Here is a 21,101-nt window from a genome sequence, read left to right as displayed (position 1 = left end):
AAATGAAGTGAACCCTTACACAGCACCTACAGTAAGATGAGTTCTTGAATGAGCCCCTTGCTTACAGAGGGGGCCCCAAAGTCCTGGATGTGGGATCAATCTTTGCAAAAGCAGGAACCTGGCAGGCTCTGATGATTTGCCACCTCTGTACCGACTTCTTCCCTCCTGGAAGTTACCTTCTCTCCCAAGTGACATCTTGTCCATCTTTTGCTTATTCTCTCAAACACAAAAATAAAATATTAAAATGGCTGGGGATGTGGCTCACTGGTTAATTGCCCCCGGGTTCAATCCCTGGTACCAAAATATAAGTAAAAAATATAAAGGGCTTTGGATGTATCTCAGTAGTAGAGTGCCCCTGAGTTCAGTCACCCATACTGGAAAAAAAAAAAAAAAAAAAAAACAATGAGGTTTTTAATCCATTTGTGCAGATGAAAGCAAAGAGAGCCTTCTATACCCTCTATACCTCCCTCCTTTTCTCCCTTACCTTACTGGGGATATAGGGACTTCTAGAGATAATTTCCCTATCCCCATGACACTGCAGAGCCCAAGGTAGTCTTGATTTATATATTGGTCTCTGAACACCTGGGCTCAACTCTAAGACCTTACTTAGGAGAAGGAACCTAAATAATCAAAGAATACTCATCAGCACTCCCAAAGCAGCTAAACTAGAGAACCAATGTCACATCCTAAGAAAACACTGACAACCTATCATCTGCCCGGTGCTACCTCTTCCTTGGTGATGACATTTTCACAAGAGGCCCTGTGGAACTGGACATGTTGCCAAACCCAAAGGAAAGGCCCACACTCCCTGTCATCATGTTTAAGAGCTGTTCAGGATAGAGAGTTCAAGAACGCTGGTTCTGAAGTCCTCTCTGCCCCCACCCCTGCCCACCTGCATCCAGCCCTGCCCCCATGGAGCTGTGCATTCTGGGCATGAATGAACGTCAGCACTCCCCACCTGGGGCACCTCTCCTGACCGTTGGTTCGTTGCCTCTGCTTCCCTCTGCTGCCCATCCCACCTGCACCTTGCAGCTTAGAGGCTCACAGCCACTCAACAATATGGTTTCTAGCCTGCTAGAGCCCCTTGCCCTTGATCCTCTGCCACCCCTGCCTTGTCTGTTCTCTTTCTTAGAAAGCTCCCTCTATACTCTGTTCCCACCGCTGGCCATCTCTGTCTCAGTAGGAAGTGGTTACAGTTCATGCAGAATAGGCGCATGACAAGAGGTGTCTGCTGAGATCAGTTGGCTCATCCATCTGGGTGCCCAAAAGTCTCTGGATTCCCCTCTGGTTCTCCTTAGTGCAATCTCAGACCTCTCCATTCTTCTCCAGTCACTACCTCCTCACTCAGCAATGACATGTTTAGATCTCTTCTGTTTAAAAATAATCACCACAAAACAGCCCTTCCTTGATCCTGTTCCTTTACCACCAAACTCTGAGGGATATATTTACCCCTGTTTCCTTCCCACAGTAGTATTCTTTTGTCTCACCGCTGGGTGTCTGCCTTTCTGCCTGATCTTTCCCAGGTCGCTTGTAACTTCCTAACTGCCAAAGCCAGTTGATCTCTCTCTACATTCTTAGTTCCTCTGGGCATCTGAGACCGTTCATCAGTTGTCTCCTTCAAACTCTTCTCTCAACTTATAAAACACTCTTGAACTCTCTTTAAAATCAGTTTAAATCATATTACTAAGGATTTAGCCAATGGTGGTGCATGCCTGTAATCCCAGTGCATTGGGAGGCTGAGGCTGGAAGATCACAAGTTTAAGGCCAACTTCAGCAACTTGGAGAGACCCAGTCTCAAAATAAAAAGAAAAGGACTGAGGATGTAGTTCAGTGGTAAAACACCCCTTGGTTCAATATCCAGGACCAAAAGAAAAGAAAGAAATGAGAGCTGGGGCTCGGGCTCAGTGGCGAAGCACTTGCCTAGCATGTGTGAGGCACTGGGTTCCATCCTCAGCACCACATAAAAATAAATTAATAAAATAAAGGTATCGTGCCCATCTACAACTAAAAGTATTTTTTAAAAAGAAATGAAACTGACTGGATGGTAGGGTGTGAGGATGGGACCCACCTCTGTCTCTGTCCACCTCAAAGCCCTGGCTTACTGCTTTGCACATTGAAGCTGCAGAACGTTTGTCTGCATGGGAACTGGGATGGCCCAGATCCCCTCTCCTTTCTGTCTTTCTAGGCTGGGGGCAGGGTCTTCAGGTGCCCCTGGCCATGCATAGGCAGGGGTCACTGCCCATTAGAGGTAGAGCATGTTTCCCGTGGACTAGTTGGCACCCAGTAGAGGTTGGCTGGCCACCAGCAGGTCCAGCAGCTCCTGCACCAGCACTCTGAGCTTGCTTTTCTCTGGTGGCTTATGCACTTGTGGGAACCCCCTCCTCTGTGTTGCTTATGAGTGCTTTTGTGCCTTATTATTTCAAGGAAGCTAAACTTTCCTTCCTAAATAGATTGCAAGTTCCATAAAAGTAGGAGCCAAATTAGGTCTTCAAATTCTTTTGGTTTTCCTATATCAGTTAGGACAATGACAGCCAAGTAATTAGATCTTTAAAAATTTGTCAGCTGATTGACATTACTAACTTCCTTGCTTAAGGCATTGTTTCCAGGAGGCCCTTATAAAATATCCATGTATATTACCTGGAAGCAATTAACCCATTAGTTTACCCAGTGACTCTTAACTAAAGTCATGATGACATAGGGACCTATCTCACATAATCTAATTTCTACAATTGCTGCTGCTACAACATTTATTGTTTCTATTAACTTTTCTGACAATCTCATAAGGATATTTAGTTATTCCCATTTTACAGATGGAGACACTGGAGACTAGAAAGCTTTTTTTTATACAAGGTCATTCAGCTAGCAGGCTGTGGAATTGAGTTAATATAGTTTACCCCTTGAATAGCATCTGTCCCATTTTCCCTCAGTTCAATAGGAGTTTTCTTTCCTCCAATACAAAAAAGGAATCGTCACAGTGAGAGTTGCAACTTGGCCTTAGTTCATCACCCTCCCTAGGAGATTAAGGGTTGAGGTGAGGGCCCCAGCAGGCAGCCACTGGCAGGAGTCCTGGGGACTGAATGCCCAAGGGTGACTGCTTGGGGAGTGCCCCAGAAAGGCAGATGAACAGCTGTGCTCATCAAGTGCATGGGGTCTAGAGGGGAGACATGCACAAAGCCATCCAGAGGGAAAGCAGACAGGGCAAAGGCAGAATGACAACAAGCGACAGAGTCTCTAGGAGCACTGAGACAGGGCTGGGGATGGGAGCTGGAGGGAAGAGAGCCCTGCTCTCCTCCACTGGGACAAGGGGACAATGGGAACCAGGGTAGTTGGGGCCCAGAGAGCCCACAGTGTACCCCAGGAGGGCCAGGAAAGGCAAAGAGACTGAGTTCTGGGGCAAGCATTTTATTTGTTAATACAAGAATAGAAATTCTGCAATAAATATCATCTAATAAATAACATCTCCAAATAAATAAATATTAATACCACAAACTTAAGAGTCATGAGTGGGTGGGGCTGGGGGCAGGGCCTGGGGGACCTGTCCCCATACCCTGCAATGCTACGGCAATGTAAACTTTCAGGAAACCCCGTGGCTGTGGCTGTGGCCACCCTCCCAGCCTGGGCAACCACAGACACCCTGGCAAGGGGCAGAGAGGAGGCAACACGATGCCGGCAGGGAAACTCAAGGCAAGGTCCCGCCGTTCAGCATGCTGCTGTTTGTCCCCATGTCACTGACTACCTGGCAGCCGCTCCCCTTCAGTATTACTCTTCTGGTTGCAGGCCACCTCCAGTGCAGACCCACCCCTTCCATTTTCACCCCATCTCTTCTTGTTTAGACTTGTTGCTTTTTGGTTTCCTGAACTTGGATATGGAGTTATGGGGTGGGAGAGCATCACCAGCCAAGAGACTTCTCTCCAGAAGGGCACATGCTACAGTGGCCCTCACTCCTGCCCAGACGAGGGGCACTGGCAGGTGGTGGCAGCAAGCAAGAGGTGGTGGGAGCCTTTTTACCCACTTGAGCCATTCACCTCCCTTGAACGTAACCTCCACGGAAACAGGATGGTGCCTGCTGCATCTCTTCTCCAGACCCGTAGGACTCCCGGAGCTGGGCAGGGGACGGGACATATTGCACCATACCCCCGCCAAGGCCGGGAGGAGCAGAACTCCCACCATCTGTCTCCTGGCTCAACAAGTGTTGGCATACAGGTTTCTCCCTCCCAGAGTGGGAGCAGGGCTTGGAGAGGCGGAGGGGAAAAGAGGAGGTGGTAAAGGTCAGAGATCAGAAGCCATGGGCCTCCAGGTGCAGGGTGACCGCAGCTGCCGGAGGCTGCATCTTCTTCTTAAGCCGGTTAAAGTCCTTGGCTGAGCGCCACAGCCAGGTTTGTAGCTCCTTCAGCAGCCAGAAGTCGTCCATCTTCTGGAGGAAGTCGCTATGGGCAGGGCCAGGGGCCCAGGTGGGCTCAGTCCCCGGCAGAGGCTGGGGCAATGGGTAGCCCAGAGCAGCCATGACACCTGCGATGCTGCCCAGCAGGCCCTGGAGGCTGGTGCAGAAGTGGGCCAGGCTGCGGCGTAGCTCTGCTGTGGCGGCCTGACGGTTGAGGCCACGCAAGTAACACAGGAGGTGGCTGTAGGCCTCGTAGTTCTGGGTCAACCGCAATTTGTCATTGAGGCTTCGCCACACTTCCAAGTTGACAGTGGCCCTGGGCAGAGTCTCTGCCCCCAGCCGAGGTGGGTTGAAATCAGGCTCATTGAAGGGGGGCCCCAAGTAGTTCAGCTGTGGAAAGGAGAGGGCAATGGGGAAGGAGGCGAGCAGAACAGGGAGATTGCTGCCCCCAGAGTCTGTTCTCCTGGTCCCTGACACTGGCCCTGTCTCCATCCTAGGCCTTGCTGTTCATGGGCATCCCCTAAGTTTCTTCAACAGGAATGTCATCTGCATGGAGGTGACAGCTGAAGCAGTGGGGTGATGAACTCTTCTACAGAGAGAGGTAGAAAGAGAAAACCACGCAGGCAGCGCTCAGGAAGGATGTGCTGATCGGCTGAGAGGGCAGACCTCGGGAAAGTGCCACCACAGGGCAGGGAGAGAGGAAGAAGAGCTGCCAGGAGCCAGGAGGCCAGGCTGCAGAGGCAGAGTTGGCCAGAAGAGTGCAGAGACCAAGGAGAGGAGTTCAAGAAGGCAGCAGTGTTCGGCAGAGCGGCTGCAAAACAGCAAGGAGAGGGAGACTTCGAGAATGTGGCTGGGTTTGGCGAGGAGATGCCTGACGACCTGGAGAGAACTGTTGCCGCGGCCTGGAAGCCAGATTGCAGGGGGTTAAGGAGTGAGTGGGTGGAGAGGAAGTGGAGGCAGAGGGTGTAGACCACTCCTTCGAGAAATTTGGCAGAGGAAGCCAGGAGAGAAAAGGGGTCGGGAATTAGAGGAGGTAGCAGAGCCCAGCAAAGGTTTTCTGCACAGGGAAACTGCAGAGAGCTGAGCCAAGGTTGAAGGCAGAGGGGCCGTTGGCATCAGAGCTCCTTCTTGACCTGCTTCTTCCCTCCAGCTGAAGGAATCGGGGACAGAAGGGTACTCACCAGCACCCCAAGGCAGGGTTCAGTTGCTAGGAGCAGGGCTGCAGAAGGAGGAAACTGAGGCAGTCTCTAGAGGGGACAGGAGGAAGGGCATGGAAGACAGTGTAGTCTAGGGAAGAGGGCACAGCCCTTGCCAACCCTCTGGGGAACAGCCTGGGGCCCAGGGAAGGGGATGCAGGAGATATGTAACTGGGAGGGAAAGAGAGGAGAGGGGCGAGGCCTGGGATAGGCAAGGGCCCAGGGGGAGGTTCACACGCTGACAAGCACAGAGACAAACTAATTTCCTCGGTGTATCCTGGGGCTGGAGCCAGCTCCCCCGCCACCCTCCTCCCTTTTCCTTCCCTGGCTCCAGAGTAGGGTCTGGGATGTGGAAGAGGAACACGGGAAGAGGGGGCTGGTTCCCCATGGTCCCAGGCTCCTCTGACCCTCCTTCCTTCCCTCCTGGGCTCTCTGAACACCTCTGGACCACCCCAAATCCTTACAGCATAACTGCCCTCCACACCCTGAACCCCCTGCCACTATTGGCCTGGGTTCTCTGCAGCCCCCTTCTCCCATGATCCCCCTAGGAGGCCTGGATAGGATGGGAGAGGCAGACAGAGGGAGGCCCATGGGTCCAGAGCAGCAGGGCCCCAGGTCTGGGGGCAGAGGCGAGCTGGAACACAGGCATTGGAGGTGGGGCCCCGCCACCCCACCCAGCCCCGCCCGTGCAAGAGACACCACAACACGGTGTAAACAGAGGAAACTTCCCCAGCCCCCAGGGGGAGGCGGGCGGCTGGGCTGGCAGCCAGTGGGGCAATGGGCCAAGGCGGGTGCAAGGCCTGCCCACATGCCTAGTCCTGGGGCCAGGGATGGGGGGGCACCTAAGAGGGAAGGGCAGGAGGTAGGCCCAATAGGGAGACTGCTTGGAGCCAAAGGGTCCCTCCTCATCACCCCATCACTCATCAGGACCCCGCCACTATCAGCTCTCTTCCCCCAACTCCTCTGCTCACTCCTCACCCAATGCCCAGACTCCTAAGCTGGATACTCACGTAGGTCCCAGCCAAGCTGCGGAGTTGGTGCTCCAGATAGCGGGTGAGGTCATAAGTTTTCTGGATGGAGGGGCCGGGCCCTGGGTCCCCTGTGCGATTGAGAGCTGGCACTGCAGGGAGGTGCCAGAGCACCGTGCACAGGCAAGCTAACATCCCCCACGAGTCCCCTGTGGACAGGATGGGCAAGAAACATGAGGGTGGGCCCAGGCCCAAGTGAGGAAGCAGCTGGCAGTCCCTCAGGTGTCTGTCTTTCCCCACCCTAGCCTGGGAACAGGGGTGAAGGTGAGACACCAGATGGGATGAGGGATGGGCGAGGGGTGTGTGTGTGAGGACGAGGACTTGGCAGTTGTGTTTCTATCAGTAGATACTTGAGAGTGTATCCCTATCAGCTGAGAAAGTTCAGCAGTGTGTCGCTGTGTGTGTGCCAACGCCAATGTGCATGGGGGGCTGGGCCAAGCTTAGGGACTCCAGGCCAGTTGCTAGGGTTCCAGTTGCACCTTAGCCTCCTCTCCCAGTCCCCTGATCCCCTGGCACCTTGAAGGGCGCTGATGGGTGGTAAATGGCATGCAAACCATGATCAGCCAGCCCTGCTGGAAGAGTGAGAAGGCAGGCATAGGGTGACAGCACCACAGTCAGGCTGAAGGACACAGGGCTGGCTTGTGCAGCCAGTGGCGGGTGTATTAGGATATGGTTCCTCAGTGTGGGGCATGTAGGATGAAGTTAGATTGAAGGGGATTTAGCATCCCTCTGGGACTAGTGGCAATGTGGAGGTCTGCCCCTTCCTGTCTGGGGTGTTAGAGGTGGGAGCAAAGGGGGAGGTGTGCCTTTTATGAGTGGGGTTGTTAGCTGAAGACTCTAGCGAGTTTGGACATTCCCTAATGCCAGTCCAGAGGCCCAGGGTCTGTGCTATGAAGAAAGCCGGTGGCTTTTGGGAACCTTACTTTTCTGGGCTTTTAGGTGAGGTCCAAGGTCAGGATTCATTGTGCATCTGAGCTCGGACAGGGGAAGAGTATAATTGGCTTGGGCTGGGGTAGGTTTAAAGACTAGGTTACTTTTAACATTTCAGATTAGTTTAGACTTGGGATTTGGTTGACTGAGTGTGGTTGGGGTTTGAGTCCAGCAGTGGGTTGTGGTTAGCTTTGGGCAGGCAGATGGTTAGCTGGGGCTAAGGGTTATGAATTTGTTGATTTGGATGTCAGATGGGACAATGCTTGGCATCTCACAAAGGGTAGGGTTAGTTTGGGTTTTAAGCTTGGATAGGTATGAGGTCGAGTGGTTTTTTTTTTTTTTTGTATTTTATACTTCCAAATTCTTCTATAATGACATGTTTCTTTGATAGGAATAAGTTGGATAGGTTTAACAATTTGACTACACTTAGAGTCAGGACAGGGTTTGGAATTAGGAAAGAATGAAGACTAGATGGGCCTTCGGGCCCTTAGAGAAGGTTACTATCAAGGATGTTATAAAGTGTCTCAGAGTACAAGGGACAGGTGGACAGGTGGGGACTTTTTCAGTGGCCCAGTCAGTCAGTATGGACTCTAAGAGAGTACAGCTGGTCAGTTTGGACTCTTATCAGATGTTTGAGTGGCTGGCTTTACTGATTGACTGTGGGAGTAGGGGTGCCTCCTATCAACAGGGACCTGCTCTTTCGAGTGAAAGGCTCCCGGTGTGAGGGTACACATGAGCATGTGCACATGAGTGTTTTAGGACAGGGAGCAGGGTGGGGCACTTAACTGCTCCCTGGGCAAACAGACTTCACTTTCCCCTCCCGCCTGCAGCTTGAAAGCACCTTCCTCAGTCCTCCTTTCCACCCTTAGCTCTTGCCTGGCTTGATTCCTTCCTAGTGTTTCATCTTCATATCTCAAGAAGACTCCAGGCCCTTCTCTGCACAAAGCCCTGGGCACTCCTCAGCCCAGACCTCTGGCTGAGTCCCCTCCAGGACCCTATGGATACAATTTGGGGTTAGTTTTGGAGATTATGGACCTGCTGAGGGGGACAATGGCCCTTCCAGCTTGAGACAGCTTGCAGGATGATGAATCTGGTCTTGCTTGAAGTCAGTGGCAATGCCAAAGTTCCACTGACGCAGGAATTGCCTCGACGGCCCTGGCAGCCAGAGTTTGGGGACTGGACTGTCCGGTGGCTGAGAGGTGTGGTCAGAAGCCCTGGGCCTGTTTCTTCCTCCCCTCCTGGGCCCTGTGGGACATCCCTGCAGGGACTAGCTCCCTACACAAGGACAGCAGGGGGAGAAGCCTTTGGATAAACAAGAGCTAAGTCATCTGGGCAGAAAAACGGCTCATGAAATTAAACAGACAGGGCCGGTGTTTCCAGGAATATTTCAGTTCTGAGGTAACTCTGTCACTGCTGGCTGGGGGTTGGGGGGACAGGGGAGAGCAGAAGGAGCTGACTGACCAGGCCAGAGAGAAGCAGAAAGAGGCAAGGAGTCTGGGGAATCAGGAGGCCAGGAGAGAAAGGCAGGAGAAGTGCAGGGCTCTGCCCTCTACTGTGACACCTTGCACACTGGGCAAGATGTGCCCAGTTCTCAGGCAGCAAAGCAGACCCTTGCCTGGGGCAGAGAACACCTGAGTTCACTGAGAATACCAGAGCCCAGGCAGCTCAGCTCCTGTGTTCCTGGGTGAGAGCGTCCAGTGGGCTTCCTGGAGCCCCATCCACCCTCCTCTCCCGCTCAGCTCAGAGTGTGCAGGTGAACCCCACCATGGGGCCATCTCTTGGCCCCCTCCCCCAGCCCTACCCCCACCCGCGGGCCTCTGCTCTGCCTCTGGCTGCTGCCCACTGATTGTTTACATCCCGTCTTCTCCTTGTGTTTATAAATCCGGCTGAGCACGTGAGGAGCTAATGAGTGCAGCTCACGTTTCCTGCTGCAGCCCCCCCATCCTGGCCCCCTCCGGGGCCAGCCCCTAATTCCATCCAGATCCCTGGGCCCTGGGAACCAAGGCCCCCCTCATGAACACACACACTGTTGGCCCACGCAAGCGCAAGGCCACCCCACACACTGCACAGGCACACCCACCCCTGTACTTGTCTTCAGCCAGCTGTCCCTCATCCCTGGCCTATGCCCAGACTAACAGTACTCTGTGGCAAGGATGTCCAGGATGGTTGGGTGGAGACCACACCTGGGACTGGTGGCTTAGAGCTGTAAACTCTAAATGTTGGTGTCAGGGAGCCTTTGTAGAGTTCTAATCGAGAAAAGGCCCTGTCCTCAGGCCAGACCAGAACCAACATTGGGTGACCTTGGAGGGGTCTGTTGAGGGAAACTGGGGGGGATGGAGTGACCTTGGTGGTGGTGCGTACACAGTGGTGTGAGCTCCAGGCTTGGGACTAGGAAACTGCCCTGTGGGCTGCCTCCTGACCTGCCTGTACAGGGCACAGCCCACAGAAACCTAGCTTTCTCCATCCTCTGGGCTGGCTGCCCTCTCCCTGGTTCCCCTTCTCCTGCTGCTGAGAAGTGGCAGGGTGAATGAGGATACAGGGGCCTGGAACTCAGAAGACCTAGCTTTGCCATGAACCCATCTGGTGACTGGGCTCGCGTGAAGAGGTTACACTGTGCATGCTAAAGGTCCTCCCAATTGGAATGTGGGGCTCCATCTCTGCTGTCCTCTCCAACATCCCCTCCCTGTCCTTCTCTTTCAGCCCAAATGGCAGAAAAAGCTGAGGTCCAGGGAAAGAAACAGAGGGCAGGCCGGCTGCTGCCTTTTGAAGTAAGTCACTAAGACAGGAACCGGGCTTTGGTTGGAGGGAGAGGGTTCCTGACTGTGCCGCAAGAGGGCCCTGGGTGTGCTCAGGGAGTAAGTGAAGTCAGGGGGGAGCTGAGAAGCCAGCTGAAGCCAGAGGGGGGAGAAGTGAAGTAAATAGTCCAGGGCAAGTGTGTGGGTGAGCTGGAAAGGGTGTTGTTATCAAGAGGGTGCAAGAGGGCTTGGGAGGGGCCAGGGAGAGCAGCAGGTGGGATTGTGGGCAGGAATGTGAAGTGTCAGGAATCAGTAGCTGGTGTGCAGGGGTGGTGTGACGAGTGTGACGGGGACAGGAGTACAGGTCTGTGGTGGAGGGGGAGATAGCGCTCCAGTTAGTAGACACTTCTGGACTGCCCAGTGACAGTTGCTGCTATCTCTGCCAGTTTCCTCCCGGGGCTGAATGTGCGGCTCCAGGGCAGCCAGCCTGCCTATCTGGTCTGTTAGAATATGAACCTGTGTCCCGTGGGAGGGGCAGTGAAAGCCCAGAGATGTCCCTGGATCAGAGTCCCAGGGAGAGGTGCCCCCTGCTCTCCATCCTCAGCCTCTCTCCAAGGCTCAGACTGCTCCTGAGATGCCCCCACCGCCAGTCTCCCTTTCCTCTCCTGGCAGCCCCTTCCCAATCCTGGGCCCTGAACAGGACACAGGGGTCCTCTGGGATTCGGAGGTCTGTAGGGAGGGCTCCTGGAGCTCAGTATGCAGCTGCTGGAACGGAAAGTAGGGGAGCAGAAATGAGGGGACTCTGGCGAGGTCGCGCAAACTTGGGGTTTGCTTCGAGGGGCAGCTCGCTGGCCCTCCCCCCTCGGGGGTGACCTCTCGCTCCCGGACCCCTCCCCGGCGGCGGTGGCGCCTTCCCCTTGTGTGGCCCCGGCGCCCCCGGCCCCGCCCCCTGCCCGCTCCCGCCCGGTGGCTCTGCCCGGCGGCGGGGGCGGGGGCGGGGTCCCGGGCGCCCGGCTCCGGGGCTCCGCCGGGCCGCTGCCCTTTCCCGCGCGTCAACTCCCTGCCCTGTCCTCCCTCCTTCCGCGGGCCGCCGGGCCGAGCGGCCGCGGGCGGCAGCGCCCGCCGCTCCCGGACCGGTGACGGACTTTTTCCTGCTGGGTCCGGCCGGGCTGCGCCCGCCCCCCCTCCGCAGTAATCACTCCCAGGCCGGCGGGCCGCGGCTCGCTGCCGCCGGCCGACCAAGCCACCCGGTCCCTACCTGCCGCCGGCTGCCGGGCCGTGGGCAGCGTGGAGGGCTCGGGCCGCGGAAGCCGCGAATCCCGCGGCCCGGCCCGCTCGGCCCGGCCCAGCCAGGCTCGCTCTGCCCTCCGCCCTCCTCTCCTCCCGCCCGCCCGCCCGCCTTCCCCTCCCGGCGGGCCGGAGAGGGAGAGCGGCGCGGCCCGAGGTGTCGGCCTCCCCGCGCCTCCCGCCGGCCCGGCCTCGGGCTCCCTGCCTCGCCCTCCCTCTTCCTCTTCCCGGCCCCCTCCCCTCGCGCCGCGTCTCCCCCCGCAGCCTCGCCGCTCGCCTCGCACTCGCTCGCCCCGACTTTTGCGCGGGGCTCTCTGTCCGCGGGTTCCGCGGGACCCCGCCTCTCTGGGGCTCCAGGTTGCCGCCTCCCCAGGTCTGCGGGTCGTCCGGGCTCCCCGTCGCGCTCCCGGCCACCTCCTGCCCGGCCGAGCGGACTCCAGGAATGCCGCGTCCCCGCCCGGCCCCTCTCGAGGGCGCCCAGCCGTGCCTCCCCCGGCCCGAGCCCTGCTCCCCGGCCGGGCCCCGGCGTGGGGCTCCCCGGGGGCGGGAGGAGGACGGGAACCGGATCTCGCGGCGGCGGGGCGGGGGCGGGGGCCGGGGCCTCGGACGCCTGGCTCCTACCTGCTCGGAGGTCCATGGGGCTGGGGGCCGGGCCGGCCGGGCGCGGCTCCTCTCCCAGAGGCTGGCGGAGTGGGAGGGCGAGCCGCAGCTCCGGCGAAGCTTTAATAATCCCATCCGCCAGGCCCACTCGCAGGTTTTTTTCGCTCGGTTTCGGATTTTTTTTTTTTTTTTGGTGTGGGACATTCTGCAAACTTTTTTTTTTTTTTTTTTCTGACGTGTAAAGCTGTAACCACAAATTGTAGCAGCCCTCCCCGGGGTGGGGGGAGGCGGGGGAGGAGGGAAGGGAGGGCTTCTGGGGCTCCTCTCCCTCCCACAACACTGAGGGGGGGGTGAGGTGAGGCGAGGCTGCGGCGGTACCACCCCGGGCCTCCTGGGGGAGGGGGCAGGGAGGGCATCGATCCCTCTACAGACGCCGAGGACCGGAGAGGGAGCCGGCCTCGATGCGGGCTTCCCCCTCGGTGTCCGCCTGGGGACGCCTGCCCCCTGCCTCCTACCCTGTTGGGTTCCCTGTGCCCACCCTACCTCTGCCTCCTCATTTCTAACCTTCCCTCCCCCTCCCCTTTGAGTAAATGCAATGACACATTCTCCCAAATGCCAGTGAACTGGCCTCAAAGCAAGTGATGGTGTTTTTCCTGCTGCCCTTTGTCTGGGCTGACCGCCCCCCTTGCCTATTGTCCCGCTGCTTGTCCCATTTCCAAAAGCTGGAGCTCAGTGAAGCGCCAGAGGCTGGGGCAGGTGACTAACCAGCTCACAATGCCCCCTGCGGGGGGAGGAAGGGGGCAGGAAGGCCCACTGCCCAGCGTCTCTCTCAAGTTCACAAGGTTCTTCATTCTTCCCAGTGACCAGGGAGAATGCACATGGGTGGGGGATTTGTAATTCATTAATCAGCACGAGGCACCGGACCAGTTTCAACACCAGAGGCTTTGCGGGTGACTCAGCGAGAATGCGAAGATTCAAGGCCACGGACAGAGCGAGCATCCCGATTGTAAAACACTTCCCCATTGAGACGTTTGGCACCCTCCTTCCTTTGGGGTTTTGGGTTGTTGGTTTTTCCGGTGGTGAGGTAGGGGTGGTTTGGCTGGGGAGCGCTCTCTTTCCTTCCTCCCCTCCCGTCTGGGTTGGGACTTTGCTGGGATGGAGACCTAGGGGACCCATAAGACTAGACCCTCCCAGGGGGGTCTCCCTTCCTCCCCCTTCCATCCTCTTCAAAGGGCTGCCAGGGGGAGTGACCTAGTGCAGAGGAAACAGCTGTCATCTGGGGCGTGTAGACATCCCCATGTTGTGATTTTTCTTGGGGGACAGTCATTGGGTCCCCAAGGCTTGGGGGTCCTAGAAGCAGCGTACCACCAGTTAAATCATTTGGTAACAAGTTGCTTTGTTATTTTTTACCTGTAGTTTCAAAGGGAGAGAGGTGGGTGGCAGCCAGACCTGGAAGGCTATGCCTCTCTCCGGAGTGGCACCATATCTTCATCCCCTACTCCTGCTGGTGCCCCTGGGAAAGGAGGGTACCCTGCCAGTCTGCCACAGCCCCTCCAACCTGTGGGTCAGAGTAGGCATCATGGTCATGGCCAGGTCCCAGGGCAGCACTTCTCTTTTCCATACCGGAGAACTGGAGTGGGGGGGTGGGGGGGTGGGGAAGAAGTTTGTTTTCAATTACCTCACTGGAGTGGGACAGACTTTGTTGTTGGGTTGTTTTCTTCCCCCCTCTCTCTTTCTCTCCTTTCATTCTCTCTTCCTTCCTTTTTTTTTTAACAAGGAGGAAAAGAATGGAGAGCTGGGCTGGGGTGGGGGCAGGGGATTTTCTGGAGCATGGCAGCAGCTCTGATGGCAAGGGCCTTGGAGGGGCCCTTGTGAAAGTGCTCCAGTCCTCCTCCCCCACCCTCTCCCCACCCCCTGCAGCCAGAACTCTGGAGTTTCAATGACATTCTTGGCCCAGGAGCCCAACAAATCTTTTGATGCCCATGCCCAAGGTCAAGAAGGCAGATGCCCACTGGTGACTGGTTCTGAGGTGGCTGGGAGGTCCCCCAGCAGCTACCCCTTCCAAGAGAGGGAGCTAAGTAGGAAAGGGGAGAGGGTGAGGGTGACGGGGAGCAGCTTGGGCCCTGCTCCCTTGGCTGAGCAGCTCCACAGCTTGCCCGGGGTGGAGAGGCTGCGCAGACAATGTGGTTTGGATTTGGCTGAGCCCCCTCAGCACCTTATAAAGCACCTTGCTGAGTCAGGGGGAAAGCAGCCCCGATGCAGAGAAGAGGAGGGGGCTGGGAGAGAGGGAAGAGGGACTGGGGAAAGGGGGGCTGAAGGAAGAGGAGGGGGAAAGGAGAAGGGACCAGGGACGGGAAAAGGAGACACAAAAAGGCAAATGGGTGGGAGTGAGAAAAGGGGGAGGAGGCCAGAGTTTTTGGAGCAAGATGGGGAGCCACTAGCGAGGAAGAGGAAGGACTCTGCAGCAGAGCTGGGGGGCATCCACGGTGCTGCCCCACCCTGCCATAGGAATTGACCACCTTAGTCTCCAAGGCATGGAGTTGCTGGAACAGGGCAGAGTCTAGTGGGGGCAAGATAATCGGCTTCCACGCAGCCTCCAGGGCCCCCAATTTGCCTTTGATTCTTCAGGTAGTGGCCCACAAGCTGGGAAAGTCATGTTCTCCCTCTGCCTCTTGTCCAGACTTGCTGCTGTGCCCTCTCCCCTTACCCAGTGGGGGCTAAGCTTCTCCCCTCCCCCTCTCCCACACTGCCAAAGGGAAAATCAACTCCATCTCCAAGCCGCCAGTGCCCCTCTGCCATGTCTGGGCAAAGGCAGCAGGCTAGGAGCTGCCAGTTGGGGTGGGGTGGGGGCTGGAGCAAAGGCTATGCCTCACTCCGCCAAATAAAAAATGGGGGTGGGCTGCTAGAATTTGGGGTAGAAGAAGGAAAGTGGAGCAGGAATGGCCCCTCCAGGGTTTTGATGGGACAGGTGACTGTCCTCTGATTTCCAGCTGGGGGGCTCAGGAAAGCTCACACTCCCCAGTGATTCTTAAATAGAACCTCGTTAGGGCCCTTCCAGCTCCAACAGTCTGGGAGCAAGGTTGAGGATAAGAACCAAGGTCGGAATGAGCATCCTCAAGAAGAGAAAGGTCCCATCTGTCCTGTGGGATTTTGTTCCTGTGCTAGGTCCTGTAAAGACAGAGAAAGGACAAGGAAAACCCACCCCTGCCTTCAAGATTTTCAGCCTTGGGACATGCATTAAATGTCAGCCATCAGCCACAGGTGGCCTTTAGGGTCAAGGAGGATGACCCAGAGAACTTACAGAAGAGGGGAGCTTCAGGGTAAAAATGCAGTGGACTGAGGGAGAGTCACAGCAGGCACCGCCCATACCATATGGCTCCCTGCACCTGGCATAGGGCCAGGCTGGGAGTTGGGATACCTGGCTTTCCATTGACCAGCGTGATCAAGCCTGTCACCTCTCTGGAATGGGGTATGACCACCTCTGCCCTCCTTTCCACAGGATGGTGGGAGTTTTCAGTGGACTGATGAAGTGAACACTGGTTTGCCAGCTCCTTTGACCTTCCACAGGAGGGTGGCAGGTCAGGCCCCAAGAGGTGTGGCTGAGTGGGGGGCAGAGCTGGCACCAGGTGATGACTGAACTGCCCTCCAAGGAGTGGAAGTGAGTCAATGTCAGCTCAGAAACTGGCTAGTGTCCCACCCCTCCCATCTTCCCTCTTTCCCTTCCTTCCCCCTAACTGGCATCTCCAGGGAAGACACCAGGTGCCCCACAGCACCATGTCCTGCCCAGCCATGGAATTGGTTTTGAAGGGGCCCTGGTCTGGGAGGGTCCAGATTCCTGAACTAGGGAAGCCTCTCCTGACAGGTGAGCAGAGGGTGGGGTCAGACAGTCCCACAGAGCAGAGACAGTCACTGATTCACTCAGTCCTTCCTCAGACATTCCCTGAGTGCCTCCTCCCCAGGTGCTGGGGACAGAGAGGAACCCCAGGGGCCAGGGGTTGCAGGGTGGAGGCTGACGGGCATAGCAGGAGAGGCAGGAGCTGGCAGAAGCCTCCCCAGCAGCCACCATATCGGTCATTCTCAGCAGTAGTCACTTTGCTTAAATACTAGCAGTAGTTTAAATGTACTGAGGCTCTCCAGGACCACTCGGTCTCACCTTTACAAGAACCCTGAGACAGGAGCTCTCAGTTTTCCATATTTATGTGAGGAAATGGAGACATAAATGAAGTCACTGTCTCAGGTCACACAAGCCTGAAGTGGTGGAACAAAGGCTGAAACCTAGCAATGTCTTATTATAGCAAATGCCATTTTAACCACGCATGCAGGTGCCCACCTGGGGATGGGGACAGTTGCAAGGCAGGGAACTCCTGAAAAGAGAAGAGGTTCAGTCTGAGGGCAGACTTCGCCCTGTAGGACTGTGCTTAGTGCCCCCTGGCTGTGAGCCATATAGCCTGTGGTATAGCTGGTCCATCAGGACAATAAGGTATTCCTTGGGACATAAAGAGAGTCAAGTTCTTGGAGATTTTGTGACCCAGGAGCAGAGGGAGAACTGGGCTCTCCTGCCCCCCAACCTCCCTGATGTCTGCTGACTGATGCTGGGCCAGGTACCTCACATCGCCTCCCTTCATCAGCAACAGGCCAGATCGTGGCAGTGCTGGGGAGCTCAGCGAGCATCCTGGATCCATTAGCAGGGGGCTTGGACCATGATGAGCATCAGCTGAGAGTTAGAGGGCCACCCATCAACAGTAGACAGGGCTTCCCTCTGCTTCCTGAGGGCCCGTCCACTTTCTAGCTGGCAGAGTAAGGCCCTAGGTGGGCTCAGAGGCCCACCTAGGAATTCTGCATCCCTAGGCATAGCCCTCCCCACCAGGATATGTGTGTGCTCTGCAGTGCGCATGTGAGTGCAGGCCCCGGCACAGAGGGCATGTGGGCGGGGAAGGAAGGGCAGGAGAGTGGGCACTTTCCCTTTCTCTCCAGTGTGCCGGAGCCCAGAGGGCCCTGCCTCACCCTGAACTGGCCGTGATGTCAACGGAAACCCCAGGGCCAGAGGGCTCCTGGTACTCCAGCAGCAGCCCTGCCCTACCCTGGGTCCCCCACTCCTACCTGGCCCAGTGAGGCCTACCAAGGGACATCCCACCCACATGTTCCTGCTTCCCCTAAGAAGCCAGAATGAGGCTGAGAGGCAGCAGAACCCCTCCAACTGCCCCCGCAGGACTCTGCCTTTCATCTGCAGGACGTCTGGGTGAAGGGTGTGTGAAGAGGCAAGGACAAAGGGATACCCCCAGGTGCTCCACTCCTCCCTTGCCCGCCAGGAGCTGTCCCTGCCATTCTCCCAGGATGTTCCATTGCCCTGTTCAACCCATGCCGCAGGCTCTGTGACTCCGTCTCCCCTGGCAGAGGAGTGGGGTTACCTCTCCCTGGAAGATCCTTATCCTGCCCCGCTGAGTCACTGCCGGCTCCTCCCGAGCTCTCACCTCCCTCCCAACCAACCTCGCTCTAAGCCTCAGGCCTTTCTCAAGGCTGTCCTTGTTCCTCAGGGCCTGGGGTCAGAGGACACCCTCTTCCCTGGGGCCATTCTGTGATGCACTGTTAGGAGAGTGAGTGGGAGACTTACTGACACAGTGAGATTGCTTGGCCCTCCCCTACCAGTTGCATGAACTTGAGCAAATCATTGCACCCTCTACAATCTGTGTTCCCCTCCAAGAGACAGGGGTGATGGTAATATGCTCATAACATCTTCCTCATGGTCCCTAATGGAGCATCTGTACATTCTTCGGTTTTAGCCATTGATGGTTGGAATGTTAAATGACACAGGAGCTTCAGAAAGACTATGGAGCCAGCTCAGGGGCACCTACCTGTAATCTCAGCAATTCAGGAGACAGGGGAGGATCACAATATTGAGGCAACCCTCAGCAAATTAGTGTGTCCCTAAGCAACTTAGTGAGACCCTGTCTCAAAATAAAAAGGATTGGATGTAGCTCAGTGGCAGAATGCCCCTGGATTAAATCCTCAGTATGAAAAAAAAAAAAAAAAAAAGAAAGAAAGAAAAAAGACCGTGTTGGTTGGAGTTTGGAAGAGATGTTAGGACAGATTTCCCTAAGGGACAGGACCAAGGGGTGGGGATGGGTGGGAGGCACATAGCCTAGAACAGGAGCAGGGCTGGAGAGGAGCTGGCACTCACACCTGTGAGATTCAGTCACCTCCAAAAGCTTCCCGAAGCTGTATGCACCTCACAGACCAGGGTAGACCTAGAGACCTGCCTACCAAGGGTGTGGGTTCCAGTCGCAACTGATCAGTGACACAGGCAGCCTGGTAACAGGTTCAGAGCAGTCCAGGACCCTGGAGCAGGCCTCCTTCAACCTCTGGCTTGCAGGACAACGCTGGAAAGTTCTTAGTTTTTTGGTATCGGAGAGCCCAGGTCCACCACTTACAGGTGAGCCTGACTCATGAAGGGCTGATGGTGGTAAGGCTCGGGCAACGCTCTTCGAGGTGCAGAACTCCAGGGACCCGAGACCTCTGATCTCCACCCATCCAGATGTGCCTGGCACTGCCACGCAGCACCTGAGTACTTCCGCAATTTCTCTCGAGGCAGGTGCTGTTGTGGTTGCCGTCTTACCACTGGGAAACCGAGGTACAAAGTTACACAACTTGCCCAGGGTCACAGGCAGGGCGCCTGGCTCCAGAGCTGCCCTGCTCATAGTTAGCAGTCACCTCCCCACCCTGTCCTTGTTCCCTGAAAGTTCCTCCTTGTCCCCATGTCCCTTGTAGCAGTCCCCTCAGCCAGGGGGATGTCTTCTCTGCTCCCTTGCCCTGTGGGACCTATCACAACCTTGGGCACAAAGCTGGCACCTGTAGAGGCTCCTTGGACCCTACTGGGTAGTCGGTGTGGTCTCTGTTCTGGGAGCTGGGACAGTTTGCGGTGTCTGTCTCCCTCTGCTGGTCCCTTAGGGGACAGCCCAGTGAGTTGCTTTCCCCAGAGCTGGCGGTGCCCTCGTTTGGCCCAGTAGTGGATGACTGGATGCTGGAGGGGTGGAGCAGAGGGCCAGGGACTCAGGCCCACCTCTAGCCCACAGGAACAGCAACACCTCCTGGGGCCCCTACAGCAGAAGCCTGCCTTTAACAGGGGCACCAAGGGGTGGTCTGAGGGAGACCAGGTTGCCTCCCTGATGGCTTCCCTTGGGGGAGGGGGGACAGCAGGACTCAAACAGCCTCTTTCCCGTTGGAACCCATGAATGAAGCTGTCATCCATGGATTTATCTAAACCTTTTGTGAAGCTATTTATATTTCCAGCCGAGACCACATCTTGGGGTAATGAGTTCCATCGGTGTCCTCCCCTGCTGGGTGGAGCATGCTGCCTTTGATTTGTCCTAAACTTACCTCACTTGAGCTCCAAGGGGGCCTGTAACTCTAGCATGCCAGGTTTTGGTGAACAAGCCTGAGTTTCCCCCTTCCCATCCCCACTGTGGGTTTTAAAAATTCCATCCCATCTCCCCTCCACCTCCAGCCCTGCAGACTGAAGAGACCTGGCCCCTGGTGGGTGCAAAGTGGGCAATATGGGCACATCATTATCTCATGCCAGCCTCCAGCATGCCCTCAAAAGGCCAAGGACACCAAGGGCCCAGAATCATGGGGCCAGCACGCAACACAGTTGGAAGCAGCAGCCTCCTTCTGGAGCTCCCTCCCCTTGGGCTGACTATTCTGCTCCTACCCAAGAGTCCTCTAGAGATTTTCCAGTTTCTGAACTCCAGGCCCTTCCTATGTAATATGTCACTGGGGAGACTCTCCTGTGGGGCTCCTGGTGTGCATTCGCCCTGGCTTAATGAAACTGATGATCTGGGGGGCTTTGCTTGTTTGTGATACAGTATTGAACCCAGGGGTTCTCCACTACTGAGCTATATCTCCAGGTCTTTTTATGTTATATTTGAGATAGGGGCTTGCTGAGTTGCTCAGGCTGGCTTTGAACTTGTAATTCTCCTGCCTCAGCCTCCTGAGTCCCTGGGATCATGTGCTTGGCCTCCACACCCACCTATGTCCCTTTCTGATGTGCGGCTTCTGTGAGGGGCAACTGTGGAGATACAGCAGCAGAGCTGAAGAGCTATGGGACTGTGCACCTTCACGGCAACCCTTGGGGACCATTATTGCCCCCAATTTATAGGTTAGGAAACAGACTTGGAGAAGATCAGCAACTTGTCTTTTCACAGAACTTGTAAGCAATGGAGCCAGGATTCAGATCTCAGGAGGCTGGCACCTGGAACCTTACTCTGCACCTCAGCAGTCAATCCTGGATGCCAGTCTTGCATGGGCTCTGATCTTGTCCTCCAGTCACTCATCACAGACGTAGTCAACCATTGCTACGAGCCAAACACTGTTCTGATTGCTGGGAGAAATGCCAGGGAACAAGCAAGGCCCAGGCAGGGCTTGGCAGCACAGGCTGGCAGCACCTGCTGTGCCGCACACAACCCACCAATCCCCATGCACGCGCAGGTCAAGACGACCCAGTGACCCCACACCCTGGGCCCCTCTGCTCTTTTGCTGCTTAGTTACCTCAACCTGGAGAACCTCCCACCAGGAATAATCCCATCTGTTCTCCAGCTGTGAGGATATCCTGGACGGGACAGAGCAGGTGCCTGCTACCTGATCCTCACCAACCACTCCTCAGTGAATGTGCTCTTCCGTTCAACTTTTTTTTCCCAAGCTTTGCCTACCTCAAACTGTCCTTGCTCCCTAGAAGCCCTTCCTGACACCTCTCCAGATCTGTCCAATGCCATGCTGCTTTGGTCATTCTGTGGCTAATGCCAGTTTCTCCCAGGAGGCTGTAGCCCTCACTGTCCCAGCTCAGGAGCCTCCACTCTGCCAAGATCAGCTACTCCACTGTCCAAGCAAACTCCTGCTCAGAGCCTTGGCCACTTCCTCCACCTACTCTGCTTGTCCCCAGGTACCTGCAGAG

At 56.1% G+C, this 21,101-nt stretch overlaps 1 protein-coding gene and 1 long non-coding RNA gene across 11 annotated transcripts in view; one reads left to right on the top strand and one right to left on the bottom strand.

The window, feature by feature from the left end:
- The window catches only part of LOC306639416, a 43,760-nt gene extending 30,604 nt beyond the window's left edge, over nucleotides 1–13,156 (top strand). For both annotated transcript variants that reach the window (XR_013757641.1, XR_013757642.1), the window contains 2 exons: nucleotides 10,236–11,047; nucleotides 13,018–13,156. This is a non-coding gene — a long non-coding RNA (uncharacterized lncRNA). The remainder of the gene's footprint in view (nucleotides 1–10,235; nucleotides 11,048–13,017) is intronic.
- On the bottom strand, nucleotides 2,778–13,020 carry CLCF1 (cardiotrophin like cytokine factor 1). 9 transcript variants are annotated; one of them, XM_079102914.1, is made up of 5 exons: nucleotides 12,179–13,020; nucleotides 8,412–8,530; nucleotides 6,588–6,754; nucleotides 5,563–5,628; nucleotides 2,778–4,771 (listed from the first exon to the last, which is right to left on the bottom strand). In XM_079102914.1, exons 3-5 carry the CDS (start codon nucleotides 6,738–6,740, stop codon nucleotides 4,277–4,279), a joined length of 714 nt encoding a protein of 237 aa, XP_078959040.1. In that variant the 5' UTR covers nucleotides 6,741–6,754; nucleotides 8,412–8,530; nucleotides 12,179–13,020; the 3' UTR covers nucleotides 2,778–4,276. The 9 variants fall into 9 exon arrangements, with proteins under 9 accessions (XP_078959040.1, XP_078959037.1, XP_078959036.1 ...); XM_079102911.1 differs by lacking the exon at nucleotides 8,412–8,530; XM_079102910.1 differs by lacking the exons at nucleotides 8,412–8,530; nucleotides 12,179–13,020 and adding an exon at nucleotides 11,529–12,170.
- Nucleotides 13,157–21,101: the final 7,945 nt, after the last annotated feature.

Source organism: Sciurus vulgaris (assembly GCF_902686455.1).
Source record: "Sciurus vulgaris genome assembly, chromosome: 11".
Taxonomy (NCBI): domain Eukaryota; kingdom Metazoa; phylum Chordata; class Mammalia; order Rodentia; family Sciuridae; genus Sciurus; species Sciurus vulgaris.
Note: the sequence above shows the minus strand (reverse complement) of the source record. Positions and strands in the feature narration are given on the sequence as shown.

Excerpts from the sequence above, each read along its gene's own strand:
- CLCF1 (XM_079102911.1), bottom strand. Across the intron at positions 5,629-6,587 it reads GCAGCTTGGCTGGGACCTAC|AGACTGCCTCAGTTTCCTCC; the intron begins GTGAGTATCCAG and ends TGTCCCCTCTAG. Across the intron at positions 4,772-5,562 it reads AACCCTGCCTTGGGGTGCTG|CTGAACTACTTGGGGCCCCC; the intron begins GTGAGTACCCTT and ends TCCTTTCCACAG.